General features: G+C 40.5%; 1 protein-coding gene across 1 annotated transcript in view; it reads left to right on the top strand.

Annotated features, from left to right (window-relative positions):
- The window catches only part of LOC122553255 (WT1 associated protein), a 90,799-nt gene that overhangs the window by 28,601 nt on the left and 41,700 nt on the right, over positions 1-20,498 (top strand). Inside the window, exons 4-6 of the mRNA XM_043696839.1 lie at positions 15,174-15,211; positions 15,302-15,357; positions 19,596-19,654. Coding sequence (XP_043552774.1) covers positions 15,174-15,211; positions 15,302-15,357; positions 19,596-19,654 — 153 coding nt within the window. The remainder of the gene's footprint in view (positions 1-15,173; positions 15,212-15,301; positions 15,358-19,595; positions 19,655-20,498) is intronic.

A 20,498-nucleotide genomic window follows, 5' to 3' on the forward strand; every position in this document is an offset into this window, starting at 1 on the left:
GTTCTTGCCTAATACCATCAAAATTAGCCTTCCTCCAATTTAGAACTTACATTTTTAGATCTGGTCTATCCTTTTCCATCACTATTTTAAAATGAATTATGGTCACTGGCCCCAAAGTGCTCCCCCACTGACACCTCTGTCACCTGCCCTGCCTTATTTCCCAAGAGTAGGTCAAGTTTTGCACCTTCTCTAGTAGGTACATCCACATACTGAATCAGAAAATTGTCTTGTACACATTTCCCTCTGACTGTTGGGGGGATCTATAATACAATCCCAATAAGGTGATCAACCCCTTCTTATTTCTCAGTTCCATCCAAATAACTTCCCTGGATGTATTTCCGGGAATATCCTCCCTCAGCATGTTCTTGATACGTTTGGCTTGCCTCACATACATTCATGAGTTCGAGAGTGTGGTGCTGGAAAAGCACGGCAGGTCTCCCATGTTCCTAACCATGCCCTGAGTTCATCTGCCTTCCTTGTTAGGCCCCTTGCATTGAAATAAATGCAGTTTAATTTATTAGTCCTACCTTGTCCCTGACTGTTTGACTCACTTCTGTTCTCAGCTGTACCCATCTCAGATCGACCTCTTTCCTCTCTATCTCCCTGGGTCCCACTCCCCCCACTTTACTAGTTTAAATCCTCCCAAGCAGTTCTAGAAAATTTCCCTGCCAGTATATTAGTCCCCTTCCAATTTAGGTACAATCTGTCCTTCTTGTACAGGTCACTTCTACCCTGAAAGAGGTTCCAATGATCCAAAAATGTGAATCCTTCTCCCGTACACCAGCTCCTCAGCCATGCATTCATCTGCTCTATCCTCCTATTCCTGCCCTCATTAGCTTGTAGCACTGGGAGTAATCCAGCTATTACTACTCTTGAGGACCTCCTTTTTAAATTTCTGCCTAACATTCTGTAATCTCCTTTCAGAGTCTCAACCTTTTCCCTTCCAGTGTCGTTGGTTCCAGTGACCTCCTGCTGGCCCCTCTCCCCTGTGAGAACATTCTGCACCCTCTCTGAGACATCCTTGATCCTGGCACCAGGGAAACAACACACCATTCTGCTTTTTCTCTGCTGGCCACAGAAACATCTGTCTGTACCTCTGACTACAGAATCCCTTAACACAATTGATCTCTTGGAAGCCGACGTACCCCTAGTTGCATTAGAGCCAGTCTCAATACGAGAAACTTGGCTGTTGGTGCTACGTTCCCCTGAGAATCCACCCCCTACATTTTCCAAAACATCATACCTGTTTGAAATGGGTGTAGCCTGCAATAGCTGCCTACCTCTCTTTCCCTTCCTGGAGTTAACCCATCTATGTGACTGTATGTGAGACTTTCCCCCCTTCCTATAACTGCCATCCATCACATACTGTTGCTGTTGCAAATTCCTCATCGCTTCTCTCCAACCGATCCATTCGATCTGTTAAGATTCACATCCAACAGCATTTGTGGCATATATAATCTGCAGTAACCCTTAAACTCTTTAAATTCCAACATCTGACAAGAAGTACATATCACTGCAAAGGCCAGTTTTGCTCCTTCACAATCTACAGACCCAGAAAATAACACAGTCTTATAATAGCTATGGCTTATTGTTGTGGTTGTGTTTGCCAAGCTGGGAATTTGTGTTGCAGACGTTTCGTCCCCTATCTAGGTGACGTCCTCAGTGCTTGGGAGCCTCATGTGAAGCGCTTCTGTGATGTTTCCTCCGGCATTTATAGTGGTTTGAATCTGCCGCTTCCGGTTGTATATGTTATGGCTTATATTTTAAGTTTAATCAAGAGACTTATCTCCAAAAACATATAATCAAGAAAGAATTCACTATACTCACTACTGCAGCCTCTCTCTTGGACAGACTTAAAACAACAATGAACTTATCTGATTCTGTGCTGTGAACTTCACCAATTCTTTCTTTCTTTCTTTCTTTCTTTCTTTCTTTCTTTCTTTCTTTCTTTCTTTCTTTCTTTCTTTCTTTCTTTCTTTCTTTCTTTCTTTCTTTCTTTCTTTCTTTCTTTCTTTCTTTCTTTCTTTCTTTCTTTCTTTCTTTCTTTCTTTCTTTCTTTCTTTCTTTCTTTCTTTCTTTCTTTCTTTCTTTCTTTCTTTCTTTCTTTCTTTCTTTCTTTCTCTCTTTCTTTCTCTCTTTCTTTCTTTCTTTCTTTCTTTCTTTCTTTCTTTCTTTTTCTCTCTCTCTCTCTCTTTTTCTTTTTCTCTCTCTCTCTCCAGCACTGTCCTCACCATGTTTGTTCTTCTCCCTTTTAAAACTGCTGTTGTTTTGATTTTTTTTTCCAAGTTCCAAAACAATGCAACAGCGTATAAAACAGTAATTGCTGCTCCTAGAATTCGAGGAAATCACCTCCAGCACCTAAAATACCTCAAAAAAAAGAGCAGCTCTTACAGCCAGAAATTTTTCACGTCCTCCATCTTGGATTACCCAGAAGCACAGGTAGACAAGATGGTGAAAAAGACAATTGGTATGCTTTCCTTTTATTGGTCAGAGCATTGAGTATAGGAGTTGGGCGGTGGTTAGGCCTGTTTTGGACATTGGTTAGGCCTGTTTTGGAACATTGTATGCAATTCTGGTCTCCTTCCTATCGGATGGATGTTGTGAAACTTGAAAGGGTTCAAAAAGATTTACAAGGACGTTGCCTGAGTTGGAAGCTGGGACTGCTTCTCCTGGAATGTCTGAGGCTGAGGGATGACCTTATACAGGTTTATAAAATCCAGAGGGGCATGGATAGGACAAGTAGAGAAAGTTATTTCCCTTTGGGTGGGTGAGTCCAGAACTAAAAGTTTAGGGTGAGGTGGGAAAGATATAAAAGGGACCAAAGGGGCAACTTTTTCACGCAGAGGGTGGTGCACTTATGGAATGAGCTGCTAGAGGAAGTGGTGGAGGCTGATACACCTGTCCAAATGCCTTTTAAATGCTGCAATTGTATGAACAGGAAGGGTTGAGCCAACTGCTGGCAAATGGGACTGGATTAGCTTAGGATGTGTGGTCGACATGGACGAGTTGCTGTACATCTCTATGACGAGCAAGCACAACCCACCTTCGTCTGTATTAGGTACTACGTCAAACTGCAGACACTTTCCCCAATTGCCATCATGTCTACTTGATGTCACGCATGTTTGAATATAGTCAAAATATATATTTTTGAAAATTATATATTTTCCAATCAACCTGGTCTGCAATGCAACTATATACCTCTGTGGAACAGGTGAAACTTGAACAAAGTCCACCTGACTCAAAATTATTCCAGTCTGTTTAACACCCATTATCTAACTCCACAACTGATAAACAATTAAAATATTGAAGGAAAAAAATCGTAGGGTTATGAGGAAAACAAGATGAGTCAGAAATCAGCCGAACTGCTGTTTGAAACAGAGAAATGACTACAATATCAGATTGTTGTCTGCCTGGACAATTAATTTAAACTAAAAACCCAAACATGTAAGCATTTTTGAATTCAAATGTTTCCTTTGCTTTAAAAATTGGAGCATCTCCACAAGCCAATAAGTTTAAGATAAACACCACACCAAGAAAAACTAAGGAAAGAAGACTCTTGTCAGAGAATGCAAAATTGGTTGATTTGGAGATGGCAGAGTTTAAAAGAATTGTGAGAGGCAGGTTTTCCATTCAAAAGTTGGTGAGTGCGTAGAACGCGTCCAGGGAAGTTATTTAGGTGGAACTGAGAAATAAGAAAGGGAAAGGGATGTTCACCGTATTGGGGTTGTGCTATAGACATTCTGTCTCCCCTTCCCCCCCCCCCCCCCCCCCCCAAGTCAGTTGTAAATTGGAGAAACAAATATATAAGAAGATCTCTGCTATCTGTAAGAATAATAGGATGGTAATGGTAACAGATTTTTTTTCTATAGATATTTTTATTAGAAATTTAACATTTTTACAAGTTTACAAAAATAAACAAAACTCTCAAGTACAAACATTGATATACAATTAAATCTTAAATATATAATAGCCAAAATTTAACAAAAGAAAAGATACAGAGAAAGGAAAAAAAACAAAACTCAACTAACGACTAATCTAACCTACAACTAACCAGAGTGTATATTTAAGTCTCTTACGGAGATGCCGGTGTTGGACTCGGGGGTACAAAGTTAAAAATCACACAACACCACATGAAAGAAGTGAAACTATCACTGTATTCTAACAGATGAAAGGCTTAACAGACAATCAATTCTTCAGTGTATAATTTCAGTTACATCACACTGCAAATTTTTGCTATAAATTCTGTGTTACGATCGAGCCCTCCACAATCACCTGATGAAGGAATGTCGCTCCGAAAGCTAGTGTGCTTCCAATTAAACCTGTTGGACTATAACCTGGTGTTGTGTGATTTTTAACTAAGTCTCTTACATTATTCAAATAAGAGAGAGACAAAAAAACAACGGATAACATAGAAATTGAGTAGTGAGATACATGCTCGGAATGTGTTAACATCAAATGTAACAAAACCCGTATTCGTGCGGGATTCCTCTCCTAAGGGGCCCCAGACCAACTAGGTTCGTAATCTCAATTAAATAAAAGCCCTTGTTAGGATAGCCGTAATATTTATGTAATTCAAAAAGGGCTGCCATATTATATAAAATAATTCGGTCTTTCGGTGCACCATATTTGTAAGGAAGTCAAGGGAAATACATTCCATAATTAATCTGTGCCAATTTGAAAGTTCAGGGGAGCCCTCAGCCACCCAGTTTACCAAAATATTTTTCCTTGCACAGAAAGAAAGAATAGAAAATAGTCTCTTCCCGTACGTGTCCAGGGAGGGAAAGTTCGAAAAGGCCAAAAGGAAAGATACAAGGTCCACTTTAATTTCCGTTCCTAGAATTTCTGTCAGGGTACTTGCTACTTTAGTCCAATATCTACGGATCTTATGACAGGTCCATAAGCAATGTACAAGAGTGCCCACCTCTATTTGACATTTGGGACACATTGGAGATGCTCCTGCCTTAAATTTTGCCAATAGATCCGGTGCTATATGGGCCCTATGAAGTATCTTCAGCTGGGTAGCCTGAGTTCTGTTACATATGGTAATTCTTCTAGTATTTTCCCAAATGTCATTCCATGTTTCTATAGAGGTTTCTAATCCCAAATCCTGATCCCATGTTTTAAGCGGATTGTCCATATCTCCCGATACTTCATCATGTAGTAAATGATAAATAGTACTGATGGAGGATACCCCCATTGGTCGTAGCACTCTACATTCTCTATCTGATTTATAAAGACTATCTAATAACATAGTCTTCTTCTGTATATAATCTCGAATTTGGAAGTATCGAAAGAGGTCTCCATTAGGTAATCCGAATTTCTGACGCAGCTGTTCAAAAGACATCAAGACCCCATCTTTAAATAGGTCCCCAAGACATGAGATACCCCTGGATCTCCAGAGTTTAAAAGTGGCATCTGTTAACTCTGGTTGGAATCCCCATGCTCCCACTATCGGCGCATAGGGGGATGTTTTATGTGAGTTGCCCTCATTTTGCTGCATTATATTCCAAGCTTTAGTATTATAGGGTTTTTACAGTGATCCGTAATGATTTTCCTCTTGTCTAAAAATAAAAGGTTAATAAGTGGGTATTTAACTTGAGAAGCCTCGATGTCCAGCCAGATTGATTGTGGATCAGACAAGACCCAATCAGCTATGTAACTTAATAGGGAACTTAACTGATATTTCCTAAAATCTGGGAAGTCCAATCCTCCCCTTGCATGTGGAAGCTGTAGCTTCTTCAGCTTAATGAGGGGCCGTCTATGATTCCAGATAAAGGAACCCAACCAGCCATATAATTTACGTAGTGCCAGCCTCGGCAGCATCACCGGAAGCATTCTCATAGGGTGTAGGAGACGGGGCAGGACATTCATTTTAATTAGTGCTATTCTACCCAGCCAGGAAATTGGAAGGTCTCCCCATCGCTGGAGGTCCTGCCTTATCCTTTCCAGTAAATGCACAAAATTAGCCTTGTACAACTGACCAAATACTGGGGTAATAAAAATGCCTAAATATAAGAAACCCTCCAGGGACCAACGAAAGGGAAAAGGGCATCTGTCCACTAAGTGGGGTATCATAGCAAGGCCACCCATTGGCATAGCCTCCGATTTTGAAAAATTAATTTTATAGCCTGAGAATGCGCTAAATGTATTAATAACTTGGATTAAGCAAGGTACGGACATCAGACGATTACTGAGGAATAGAAGAACATCTGCATAAAGGGTAATTTTATGTTGACCTGTACCAATCCTCAGGGCCGTTATATTAGGATCCGCCCGTATAGCTTCTGCTCGTGGTTCAATTATTAGCGTAAATAACAATGGCGAGAGCGGACATCCCTGACGGCAGCCCCTACCCACACTGAAACTATCCGAACCTAATCCATTGGTAACCACAACTGCCTTGGGATCACTATACAATGTTGAGACCCTTTTGGTAAACACCTTTCCAACGCTAAACCTTTCCAATGTGTAAAACAAATATGACCATTCAACCCTATCAAATGCCTTTTCCGCGTCTAAAGAAACTACTACTCCTGGTATCTTTCCCTGATGGCAGGCTTGAATCATATTCAAAACCCTTCTAATATTATTGAATGATCTACGGCCCTTAATAATCCCCGTCTGATCCTCCTTTATGATATGTGGTAGTACCCTTTCTAGTCTCAATGCTAACGTTTTAGAAAGGATTTTAAAATCTACATTTAGCAAGGATATTGGTCTGTATGACGTACAATCTTCTGATCCTTTCCTTTTTTAAGGATAAGAGAGATATTTGCCTCTTTCAGCGAAGGCGGGAGACAACCCTGACTATATGCATAGTTATACATGTCCATAAGTGGACCAGCCAATAATTCTGTAAATTCTTTATAGAATTCAGCTTGAAAACCATCTGGGTCCGGTGCCTTACCGCTCTGAAGTTGCCTGATTGCATCAAGTATTTCTTGGACTGTTAGGGGAGCATTTAAGACCAATACCTGTTCCGGAGTTAGACCCGCAAAGGTCAAATTTTTTAAAAAATGATTGCATCCTCCTCGTCCTGTCTTCACAATCCTGCGATTTATATAAATCAGAATAAAATTTTCTAAAGATTGCATTAATCTTTTTATGATCATAAGTCAAAATACCCATACTTTCCTTGATAGACTTAATAGTTTGAGGGGCCTTTTTTTTCTTTGCTAAGTATCTACCCGGTTTGTTGCCAAATTCATATAACCTTTGTTTTGCAAATAATATTTCCCTCTTAGCCGTTTGGGTAAGCGTAGTGTTTAGAGCTGTCCTAAAATCCTTTGCAATTTAATAATAGAAGGTCTTTCAGCGTATGCTGTTTCAGCTGCTTTTAAGCCAGCTTCAAGCAGACGCTGTTGTTCTCCCTTTAATTTTTTCTGGGTTGCTGAGTAGGAGATGATCAAACCTCGCGCGTAAGCTTTGATGGTCTCCCACATCATTGATGGGTTGCTAGCCGTACCCAAATTAATTTCTAAAAAAGTTTTAAATTCTTGAGAGAAGTACTTTACAAATTTACTATCTTTCCATAGGAAGGGGTCCATACGCCAATGCCGAGGGGATGTCCCGTTGTTCCTCGCCTTGGTTTCCATATATACAGCAGCGTGGTCGGAAATTGCTATACTACCTATTTTACAGGATGATATAGAATTTTTAAAAAATCAAGGGGGCAAAAAACATATCAATTCTGGTATGACATTTATGTGGATTGGAGTAAAAAGAAAAATCTCTGCCCTGTGGATGAAGACATCTCCATACATCTACTAATCCTAATTCTTTATTCCGATCCACCAATTGTCTAGATCTGGGAGATACTCCTGCAGTACTCTTGGGAATCCTACCTATTTCCGGATCCATAATACAATTAAAGTCTCCCCCTATAATTATATGACGGGCATCAAAAACCATCAATTTTGAAAAGGCTTCCGTTATAAATTTAAAGGGGTGTGCCGGGGGGCAGTACAAATTTAAAATCCCATATTCCTCTCCATTTATAAGGGCTTTAATCAAAATATATCGTCCAGATTCGTCTTTAATCTGATTTAGGATTTTGAAAGGGAAATTCTTCCGAACAAGAATAACAACTCCCCTACTTTTTGAGCTAAAAGAAGAAAAAAAGGCCTGATCAAATCCACCATGTCGAAATTTCAAATGTTCTTTATCCAACAGGTGTGTCTCCTGTAGGAGAGCTATATCAACTCTTTCCTTCTTAAGATTTGATAATATTTTCTTCCTTTTAACTGGCGAATTACTCCCCTTGACATTCCAGGTGCACCACTTAACTGACTGATCAACCATAATCGTCTGGGCAAATCAGAGACCCCTCAGGAGGGGAAACCCTATCCAGAACATCCCGAGCATAGAGCATATAAAATTCACAAAACTAAAGGCTCTCTAATACACTCTCAACAGTATAATAAAAAACTATTTCTAAATAATAATAAAAAAAAATTTAAATGGAGATTTTCCCCCTTGTTCCCAGGGGGTGTCACTTCCTTTCTAAAGGTCCATCATATCCTCTCCTAACCAATGCCCCACCCTTGACCCAGGCGCTCCTCAATAGAATGAGAGAATTCAGATATAATACAAAGCTAGAGTTAACAGTGAGCACCCTATCTCCAACACCTGGATATATTTGGTAGTGTTAATACCATGTATAAACATATATAACTATAAAATTACAACCTCAACAAATAATAATTAAATATACTAATACAAAATAACAAGGGAAAACAACCCCGCTCCTAGAGACAGAGGTAAAATAGAATAAGGTAACCACCTCCCCCCACTAACATTAACCAAACACCCCAGTTTATTTTTATATATATATAACCCCAAGGGGGGGAGAAAATTGTCAAATAGAGAACAAATAAATAAATCCCTCTTCCCCCCCCCCCCCCGCCCCCCCCCAAGATAATATTAAACAGTAAGGTAAGAAAAAAGGGGGGGATATAAACCGGAGTGGGGGAAAGGCAAACCAATATCCATTATCTCTTACAATTTATCTAAGAGAGTCCAAAAATTCTTTAGCCTTTTCTGGCGATCCGAAGTTATACACGGATCCTTCATGGTTAAAGCGTAGCGTCGCTGGGTAGCGTAAGGAGTACTGAATATTTAAGTCCCTTAAACGCTTCTTCGCCTCATCGAATGCCTTCCTCTTTCAGACCAGAGCCGGGGAAAAGTCCTGGAATAACATGATCTTGGATCCTTTATAGATCATAGCTTGGGAATCTTTTCCAAGATTTCTAGAAGCTTCTAGGAGTATCTGCCTCTCCCTATAGCTCTGCAGCCGAAACAGGACCGGGCAGGGATGCTGGTTTGAGCCGGGCCTGCGTATTGCGACCCGGTAGGCCCATTCCACCCTTACCTGGCCTGATCCAGCTTCCAGATTTAAAAGCTGTGGCAGCCATTGCTCGAGGAACGCTGTAAGCTGGCCTTCCTCTTCCCGTTCGGGAAGGCCCAGCAAACGAATATTTTTTCGACGACCTCGATTATCGAGGTCATCAATGTGATTCTCTAAGGTCCGGACTCGTTGTTCAAGAGTCCGGACCTGATCCACGGCCGATTGCACTGTGGTTTCGGAGGTCGCGGCCTTTAGCTCCGCCCCTCCGACTCGGCCCTCGATTTCTTTAATGTCTCGGTCGTGCCTTTGCAGCACGGCCGAGAGTGAGTCCCATCGACTTCGGGATTCTTCGATGAAAGTGTCGATCTGCGCATCGAGTTTAGAGATGATTTCCACGAGGCTCGCCACTGTAGGTAAGTCTCCAGCTGCAGCTGGAGAGGGTGGGGGAGGGGTTCCTGCTTGCTGAGAGCTGCGGGCTCCCTTCCGTTTGGTCATTTTTACTAAAGATTAGATTGAGTAAATTTAATACTAAGCAACTAATTAAATTAAACAGCTATTTTGAATGATTTGGTGAGTGTGGTGGGGGTGGGTGACCCACTTTACCCAAGTCTTGGGAGGAGCACTGTCGACTCAGACTTGCTGGGTCGCCGCCAGCTTGGATCCCGGTAACAGATTTTAACTTTCGAAACACAGACTGGGACTGCCATAGTGTTAAAGGCTTGGAAGGAGAGGAATTTAAGTGTGTACAAGAAATGTTTCTGATTCAGTATTTACTACAGAAGGTGTGAAAATTGACCTATTCTTGGAAAGTAAGGTAGGGTAGGTGATTGAGGTGTCAGTGGGGGAGCATTGTGGGGCCAGTGATCAATTCTGTTAATTTTAAAATGGTGATGGAAAAGGATAAAAGTTGAAGTTCTAAATTGGAGGAGGCCAAGTTTGATGGTATTAGGCAAGAATTTTCAAAGGTTAATTGGGTGCAGATGTTTGCAGGGAAAATGGGAAGCTTTCAAAAATGAGGTAACAAGAGTCCAGAGACATTGTGTTCCTGCTGGGATGAAAGGCAAGGCTGGTGGGCTTATGGAATGCTGGATAATGAGAAATTGAGGTTTTGGTTAAGAAGGAAGGATACGTCAGGTATAGACAACAGAGATTGAGTGAATCCTTAGAAAAGTATAAAAACAGTATACTTAAGAGAGAAATCAGGAAGGGCAAAAAGGGGACATAGCTTTGGCAGATAGGGTTAAAGAGAATCCACAGGGATTCTATAAATACATTAAAGTCAAAAGGGAGAGAGTAAGGCCCCTTAAAGATCATGTAAAACCTGCGCCCACACCACCTCCCTCACCTCTATCCAAGGCCCTAAAGGAGCCTTCCACATCCATCAAAGTTTTACTTACACATCCACTAATATCATTTATTGTATACGTTGCTCCCGATGCGGTCACCTCTACATTGCAGAGAATGGGCGGCTCCTAGCAGAGCGCTTTAGGGAACATCTCTGGGACACCCGCATCAATCAACCACACCGCCCCGTGGCCCAACATTTCAACTCCCCCTCCCACTTTGCCGAGGACATGGAGGTCTTGGGCCTCCTTCACCGCCGCTCCCTCACCACCAGACACCTGGAGGAAGAACGCCTCATCTTCCGCCTCGGAACACTTCAACCCCAGGGCATTAATGTGGACTTCAACAGCTTCCTCATTTTCCCTTCACCCACCTCATCCTAGTTCCAAACTTCCAGCTCAGCACTGTCCCCATGACTTGTCCGGACTTGTCCGACCTGCCTAGCTCCTTTTCCACCTATCCACTCCACCCTCTCCTCCCTGACCTATCACCTTCAACTCCTCCCCCACTCACCCATTGTACTCTATGCTACTCTCTCCCCACCCCCACCCTCCCCTAGCTTATCTCTCCACGCTTCAGGCTCACTGCCTTTATTCCTGATGAAGGGCTTTTGCCCAAAACGTCGATTTCAAAGCTCCTTGGATGCTGCCTGAACTGCTGTGCTCTTCCAGCACCACTAATCCAGAATCTGGTTTCCAGCATCTGCAGTCATTGTTTTTACCCCACAAAGATCAGCAAGGCTGCCCATGTTTTCTGCCCTGAAGAACATTAGTGAACCAGATGTGTTTTTCTAGCAATCGGGAAATGGGTTCACGGTCTTCATTAGACTCTTAATTCCAGATTTTTATTGAATTCAAGTTCTGTCATCTCATGGTGGATTTGAATCAAGGTCTCCAGATTAACAATCAGTGATAATACCACTCAGCCACTGCCTCCCCTTCTGCTTGTGATTGGTGCAATTTTTAAAAAAGGGGACAATGTGGCCTTACTCAGAGTCCCTACAACATGGAAGCAGGCCATTTTGCCCATTTGAATCCATACCAACACTCTCAAGAGCACCCACCTCCACCCGCCCCAGTGCAATTTAGCATAGCCAGTCCACCTAACCTGCACAACTTTGGACTGTGGGAAGAAACTGGAGCACCCAGAGGAAACCCACACAGACATGGGGAGAACTCTGCACATAGTTGCCCAACGGTGGAATTGAACCCAGGTCCCTAATGTTGTGAAGTACCTGTGTTAACCACTGAGTCACCTTGCTGCCCTATTGGAAGAACCTTCTAAGATATTATCTCATCTCATTATTGTAGTAATTGACTCATCATTCAATAAAATGACACTAGCTCTTTCATTTAACTCCCCCACACCCCACCCATGTCTTGTCTGAAGATTTTAAAGCCCAATAATTGAACTGCCAGTCATTACCTTCTTCAACCAGGCACTGTGCTCAAGACCATTAATAGATTAAGGACAAAAGGTAGCAAAGGAGAGAAGATCAGCAAGGCAGCTTATGTGTGGAACTGCAGGAGATGGAGTTAGTAAATGGGTATTTTGCATCAGTGTTTACTGTGGAAAGGACATGGAAGATGCAAAATGTGGAGAAATAAATGGTGACATCTTGAAAAATGTCCTTATTACAGAGGAAGTGTTGTTGGATGTGTTGAAACACTTAGAAGTGTATAAAGCCCCAAGACATGACCAGGTGTCCCCTAGAACTCTGTGGGAAGCGATTGCTGGGCCCTTTGCTGAGACATTTGTATCCGGATGTCAGAGGTGGGATGCTGGAAGACAGGATGTTGGCTAACGTTGTGCCACTATTTAAGAAAGGTGGTAAAGAAAGGCCAGGGAACTATAGACCGGTGAGCCTGACTTTGATGCTGGAGGGAATCCTGAGCGGCAGAATTTACATTTTTGGAAAGGCAAGGACTGATTAGGGATAGGCAGCGTGGCTTTGTGTGTGGGAAAACATCTATCATGAACTTGATCGAGTTTTTTGCAGAAGTAACAAAGAGGATTGAGGGCAGAGTGGTGGACGTGATCTATATGGACTTCAGTGGTGGAAGGTTGCTTTTCAGACTGGACACCTGTGAGCCACAAGGATCGGCACTGGGTGCAGAACTAGAGGGCATAGGTTCAGGGTGAGAGGGGAAAGATCTAAAAGGGACATATGGGGCAACTTTTTTCACACACAGGGTGGTGTGTGTATGGAATGGCTGTCAGAGGTGGTGGAGACTCATAGAATTGCAGATGTAAAAGGCACCTGGGAGGGTATATGAATAGGGAGGGTTTAGAGGGATTTGGTGTAAGTCCTAGCAAATGGTACGAGGTTAGGTTAGGATATCTGGCTTGCACGAGTTGAACTAAAAGGGTCTGTGGCCATGGTGTATATCTCTATGACTCTATAACTCCTCTGCCTTGCAATTTTCCATGCACTAAAATAATTGCTGTCTACCCTTACCATGCTCCCTTGTGGTTTAACATGCTTGCATGTATTCTTCCTTCAAGTCTGACTTAGTTTTTCCTCTGTTATTGTTTGTGGATCACTTTCTACTATACCTCCATTCTATATCTCTCTCCCTTCCAAACTAGGTTAACCCTCTACCAAAAGCTCCAGTTCAGATACAACCTATTGGAGTACAGATCACATTGTTCTAGAAACCCCAGAAATGGATCCTGTGTTCCAAGAATTTTAGGCCCTTCCTGTGTGTCAATTACTCAGTCATGCATTCACCTGTCTACTCCTACACACACTCATATGTGGCACTGGGAGTAATCCAGAGATTACAACCTTCGAGAATCTGCTTTTCAATCTACTACCTAGCTCTCTCAATTCTTGTTTCAGAACCTCCTCCCTGTTTCGCCTACATTATTGGTATCTAATTACCAATCTAACTGCTCACCCTCTCCCTTCTAGAATGCGTTGCAGATATTCAGTGACATCATTAAACGTGGCCTGAGGAGGCTGGACTCTAGCTGCACTCCCCAAAGAATCTTATACTGTTTTTCAGCAGTGAAAAACTCTCTCTCTTTTTGCATGAGATGTACTTAGTGCTATCCTTGAAGATCTTGGCCCATGGGAGGGGTCCCTTGGTTCTGCAATCGGTCAAATAAGCACGCAATTTGGTTTGGTTCTGGAAGATTTCACACTTTATTATCACAGCCGTGCTCAGGTTGTTCAGCAACACGGAGGTTAAATGCTTCAGTGTTCCTTGGAGAAATTGTGCAAATGGCTTAAAACAAAGGCAATTTTTATACAGTGTTTGAAAAGTGGTGCCGCCTTAATTATTACAGAGCAAATCCAATAAAATTTAATAAAATGACATAATAGACATAAGGGTAATTCAATTATATTACCTGGGAACTAACATTGTTTTGCACATCTTATCTCTCGGCACCTGTATCTCCAAGGTTAGCTAGGATGGTTAGTAATGTCCTGTCTGGTTTAGTTAATTCCATACTGTGAAAGAAGCATTATCTGCTATTCTTTGGTTCAGTTAGTTCAGGAATGCAGTTTTTAACAGGGTAAAAAGCCATTTTAAACAAAGTTGTCAATTTGCAGCCTAGAAGCCATTGTTATGTTACTTTGTTACTTGCATTAAGAAGCCATTTTGTTGTGAGTAAGGGCATGTATTAGATGCTTGCTCCTGATAATAGCCTAAATCCAGATTTTAGATCCTCATCCTGACTACCTGACTGTCTCTTTTCTGACTGGTACTTGAGTGAAGTTTTGCATATACTTGTGCTGGAAACACACAGTTTTTATCCAAAGAGATCATTGGGATATCTATTGCTTAAGTGCAGTAGTGAGAATTTTTTTCCTGTCAACATTATGGTTGTATTTCTATTATGGTACAGGTTGTTTCAAAGTTTTTAAAGTGCTTACTTTTGGCATACAACCTAAAATATGTCAACTGTGACAATGCCATTGCAATGTTTGGCATTGGATTTTTAAACACTCTTTTTTAATGACGTGCATACTAGACTCAGGGTGAAGGTTAGAGCACGTGGAATTGAGATGAGGAACAATACGTATAACAAGCATTGACAAAATAGAGGTTGATAAGATCTTTCCATTCATGGATGAATTTTGAACTCCAGGACATGGTTACAGAATTGAGAGACAATCTTAAAACTAAAATGCAAAGGAATTTATTCTCCCACAAAATAGAAAAATTGTGGAATTTTCTACCCCTGAAATTTGTGGAGGCTCGATCACTGAAAGTATTTAAATAAAAAATAAATTCTTGAAATATTGGGGGAGTTGAGGGCAATGAGGAGTTCTCATGCAAGATGCTTTGAGGTCCATGGCAAATAATCTATGATCTTATTGAATGGCAGGGCAGGCTTGTGGGGCTAATTAATATCCTGTTGGTCCTATTTCACATCTTCTAACTTTGATAGTAGTACGTTACGGCTTCAAAGTAATTGTAAGAATTTTGTGACTATTAGTCGATAATTATCTTAAGTAACCTTTTCTTTTCAGATACCAGAATGACGAATGAAGAACCTCTCCCAAAGAAGGTAAGCACAAAAACAAAATGCGTTAACTATACCTGAAACTTGTGATAGCGAAAACTGATGACCTGTTTATTTTTCCTCTCTTCACAATAGGTTCGCTTAAGTGAATCGGATTTCAAAACCCTATCCAGAGATGAGTTGTGTTCCAGGTATTGCTTTGCTAAAATAAAATAATAAATGGGTGGTAACTGTTGAACATGCATAAGAAATTGAGGTAACATTTATTCTTGACACATGATTTAGATGGGATTTTTTATGAAATTACAGGTTCAGATTTTTTCATATCAGATTGAGATCAAAAGTCTGGGTCTTTACTGCAATCCAGGGCGACTTAGGCCGCTCACACTAATTTTTGCATTAGCCTGTTACAGCTGTATATGGTTCTTTTATGTTTGAAGGCTTTAAATGAAAGGGAGCTGTAAATCAGTAGCAAAACTGGTGCTCTATGGGGTTAAATATGATGTTTCTTATAGTTGGAACTTACGATTGAAAGTCATGCTTTGTATCGTAAACTTGTGATTACAGTTAGTAGGTTGGGTACAAATTAATGTTTAAGTGCTAAGAAGGGAAGGGTGTGTTAAATTAACATCCCTCGATGTTATTTGTAACCATAGTACCAGTATTCAACATATCCAATCTGAAATGGGCTTTATATCCAGTCCTAATTTGAAAGAGTTATAAATGTATCATCACATACAGCAAACATAAAACCCAGTTAACAACAGTGCCAACTTTTTCATGTTTTAAATGAAACCTAATGCCTGAATGTTCCTGGTCAAACTCTTAGAATAAAACATTTCCAGCAGTGGAAGAGCATTATTGAACTTGTGTTATTCCTGAAGAATGTGTTCAAGCAAACCCTAAATGCTGCATCATTGCTGTCATTAGAAGTGAAGTTCAGTTATCAGATGGAAGAATGTTAAATACTCTTTGCTCATGCTGTTGATAAACAATATGCATGCTTAGTCCAGGATTCGAGCTCATTGTAGACCAAACTCTCTCACTTTTCTTTCTTGATCTGCATCATTATTGTCTTCCTAACATTGTAATTCTCTAGAATTTCTCAACATTTTGCTCCAAGTCTCTCAATATCTGACTTCAGATATATAGGTTAGATTCCCCTTCATCCTCTTTATGAGAATTCATTTCCTCATCTAATCTTTCTCAAGGTCTGATAATTTACTGTTCTACCTGCTAAACTTGTTTCCCATCCAGCTGCTCAGCTTATTGAATAAGTATTTTCACATTTTTTTTCTTCCCTTTTATTAATCCAGTGATCTGGCAGCCACTATTCCTGGAATAATCCCCAACAGGAATGCCCCACTTTGTTCCGCAGCACGTTATTCAGTATTATTTCCTCCTTTGTTTGATTGGAAACATTTTGATAGGGAGTCTTTCCTGTGCACATTTCAGGAAGTCATCTTGTCACCCTTTTGCACAATACTTCCCTAGTTTACACAAAGTTTACATTTTTAATCAGTACTTCAGTTTCTTCACCTTTTTTTCTTTAAACTGCATACATTGAATCAGGTATATTAAATGCCCAATTCTGCTCTCATTTAAGAGTATTATTTCTTCTTAAGCAAGAATGTAGTTAGAGCTTGCATGGAATCAGCCCAATTTGAATGATATACCCAAGATTCCACTGTCTTGCTTTTCTCAGCCAAGGCTGATTCCGCTTATTGTTGGCTATATTTCCAATGCTCTTTGCCTTTCCCCTTTCTTGCGCTTTTTCTAGCACAGCAGTAGTGAACATTCCCCCGTGAGGCTGTATGGTCCTAGCCTTGCTGAAGTATCATCCAAGTTATACAGGGCCTTTTGCATCAAACCTGGTCCCAAAAATGCATAAATCTGAAGTTTTGCACCATTTCTTGGTGTTCTAAAGATAAATGCCAAGCTCAAGTTATTTTTATTCAACAAATTTTCCAAGGTTCCATGTACATTGCTAGCTACAATCTCATTGTGTTTTACCACTTCAAAGATTGAATCACATGAAGATAAGTCCCTTTGTTCTTTTGCACATTGTTAGAACTGTCATTAAGGTTATACTGTCTCTCCTATCAAAACATACCACCATTCTATTTCCTAACTAAATTCCACTGGTCATTTCTCAAAATGATCAGGCAACCTATTGTCTCATAGGTGATTTGTTAATATCTTCACTCCTTGCCACTCCAGATTTGGTGATTAGCATGTAATATTAAATTCATTGGTTTGGAAGTGATGCACTAAGATGGATAGAGAACAGGCTGGCAGACTGGAAATAAAGTATATAGGGAAGGAATACATAGCCTTTTTTCCAGGTGGCAGCCAATGGGCCCCAGCTATTCACAATGTTAATGATTCAAATGAAGGAACTAAAGGTATATCTCCAAGTTTTCAGCCAACACAGCAGTGTCTGTGATTGTCACCTGAGACTGGATCAGAATCCTAGAACTTCTTTGTACCAGCACTGTGGGTGTACTATGCCATGTGAGATGTAGTGATTCAAGAAGGTGACCTTCTCCAAGGCAATGAAGGAGTGGGTCTTACATTTTGACTTGTCAGCCAAACCTCCACCCATAAACGAATGAAAAGAAAATTTCACAAAGGCTCAGTTACACAATTTTTCTACCGTTTAACTGACACCTCTACATAAAATACAAGATTCCTGCCTCCATAGATTTGTCCATACGACTACTCAATTGGTTGATTCTTCTGTCCTGACCATGTTGACAAAGCAGTGTTTTAACATCAGTCCTGTGACCTGGCGCAGTGCTTATGTGGTTTACATAATGTATATAAATGCAATCGCTCACTGCGTGGAGGACCTTCTAAGAGCATGGGACTTGGTGCATGTAGACAAAACCATCTCGAAATTAATTTCCTTTCTATTGCTAGCATCAGCAATCAATTGGATCTTCATGACAGTTATTCTCTTGAATTGGAAAACTGCTGGTATCAATCTTAAAGAAGAAGAGAAAGAAACTAGCAAATTATGTCTTTGTCTTAATGTCTGTTGGATGATAGCTGCTAGAAACGTTTGTTCAGGGTAGAGTGAACAAGCATCACAATAGACAGCGAGGATTTATACAAGGTATATAAGGGTCTTCTCTGGGTACTGAGGTTCCTTCCTACAGTCTGAGGATCTGCAGGTTAGGTAGATGGGCTGTGCTAAATTGCCCATTGTGTATAGGGGTATGTCGGTTGGGTGGAATTCCCATGGGAAATGCAGGGTCACCCAGATAGGGTAGGGCAGTGGATCTGGGTGGGATGCTTTTCAGAAGTTTGGTGTGGATTGCTTCTGCACTGTAAGGGTTTAGGAATTCAACAATTCTGTCTAATAAACATAATTGAATTTTGAGGGATAATAAAAGTAATGTGTATAAATATTCGTATGGATTTCTGGAAGGCTCTCAGTAAGGATCCGCTGAAGGTACTTAACAAAGATGAGTTTGTGTCAAATCAAATGCGTTAACTGGCTTGAATAGAAAGTAGGAGACAGTAAAGGCAATAATAGTGTGTGTTCCAGGTAGCAGGATTGATCTGTTCTCCAGGAATTGGTGGTGGAAAGTGCTGACAAATAGGGTGGTGGGATGTTAAGAGTTTGAGTGACAACTACTTGTCAATTTTGACCAATGTGCAAAGATGCAGTGTATTCTCTTTTGAACCAAAAGAGTATTTTGGTTTTTCTAAATGGTGAGAAACTCAGAACTGAGAATGCTCAAATTTTGATGTTCCAGTACAAAAAAAATTAAAACTTTTGGATATGTACAGTAATTAGGCCAATGAAATGATGGCTTTTGAGGGCTGAAATACAAGGGTATCGAAATTAAATTATAGTTGCACAGAACTCTGGTTCAGATTAATCTGCAGTGTTGCATTCAGTTCTCGTCCATCACCACTTTTTAAAAAATGTACAGACTTAGCAGATATATACCATAGTTAAATCATAAGGATAGTTGATATTCTCTAATATTAAGAGAAATGTAGTTAATATGCTTAATTTGTTTTGGATTTGATGGGATAGATGGAGGGAGTCTATTTCCCCTTATGGAGGAAGTCCAAATCAAACAGGCTCAAAATTAAAGCTAAGCCATTCAGGAAAGAAGTCAGGAAACATTTCTCAGTAGAACAATAATGAAATTTAGAACTCTCTTCTAAATAATATTGAGACTAGGTCTGTTGAAACTTTCAAAACTGAGATAACCTTCGTTTCAGAAGGGTACAGATTTAATTGGATAGATAAATTTAATTATAGTTCTGCCAGTAATTGAAGGTAGAAAAAGCCCAAGAGTCTGAACTACTCGTGTGCCACTGACCAAATCAGATTATGTGAATGTAGTTTTACTGTATTTGCATAGGAAAATGTTATGTGTCTAATATTTGGCTCCCTTCCTTCCTCTAGATGGAAACAGCAAGAAGTCTATGTACATGCATTAGAGACTAAGTGCTCAGAGCTCAGCTGTAAGTTGCTTTAATTTGTTCATAATTGACTTGAATTTAGAAAATTTACGTTTAATTAAAATAGGCAATGAAAATTTTTAAAAAGTATTGAATCATTGATTGGTAGTCGCCAGTTGTATGTGTTAAACATTTGTTTTACTATATTAAATTATATAATGGAGATAAAATTCTGGGGTTGATTCTTTTAATTGAGTGTGAATTTGCATATTTTGAGTGCTCTCTTCCTGGTGATCAGGTCAGTTGCAAAATATAAGGGACGTAGTACTTATTCAAATCAATGTGACAACAGAGTAGCAAGTAGTCATTTTAGTAGTGCAACAATTGCAGAATCATATCAAATGTTGAGCACTGCTGCAATTTCTTCAAATGTAGACAGGTTGGTTATGACTGCTTTTTGTGAACAGCTGAATGGATATACTATCTGATACAATCCACCAGTCTTTGGGACTTGCATACCTGGCACCACACCTGCAATTCAACAATATTTGCTGGACATTCCTAAGTATGTGAACAATTATGCTAACAAACAGTTTAGGATTGTTAGTTAAGCTCACAGGACAACACAATTGTGTGTTACATAGAAACATAGAAAAATACAGCGCAGTACAGGCCCTTTGGCCCTCGATGTTGCACCGATCCACAAGCCCACCTAACCTACACTAGCCCACTATCCTCCATGTGCCTGTCAATGCCTGTTTAAATGCCCATAAAGAGGGAGAGTCCACCACTGCTACTGGCAGGGCATTCCATGTTCTGGAAGCTTCGTATATTAGTACATTGAGGGGCGGCACGGTGGCACAGTGGTTAGCACTGCTGCCTCACAGCGCCAGAGACCTGGGTTCAA

Source organism: Chiloscyllium plagiosum, chromosome 9 (assembly GCF_004010195.1).
Source record: "Chiloscyllium plagiosum isolate BGI_BamShark_2017 chromosome 9, ASM401019v2, whole genome shotgun sequence".
Classification (NCBI taxonomy): domain Eukaryota; kingdom Metazoa; phylum Chordata; class Chondrichthyes; order Orectolobiformes; family Hemiscylliidae; genus Chiloscyllium; species Chiloscyllium plagiosum.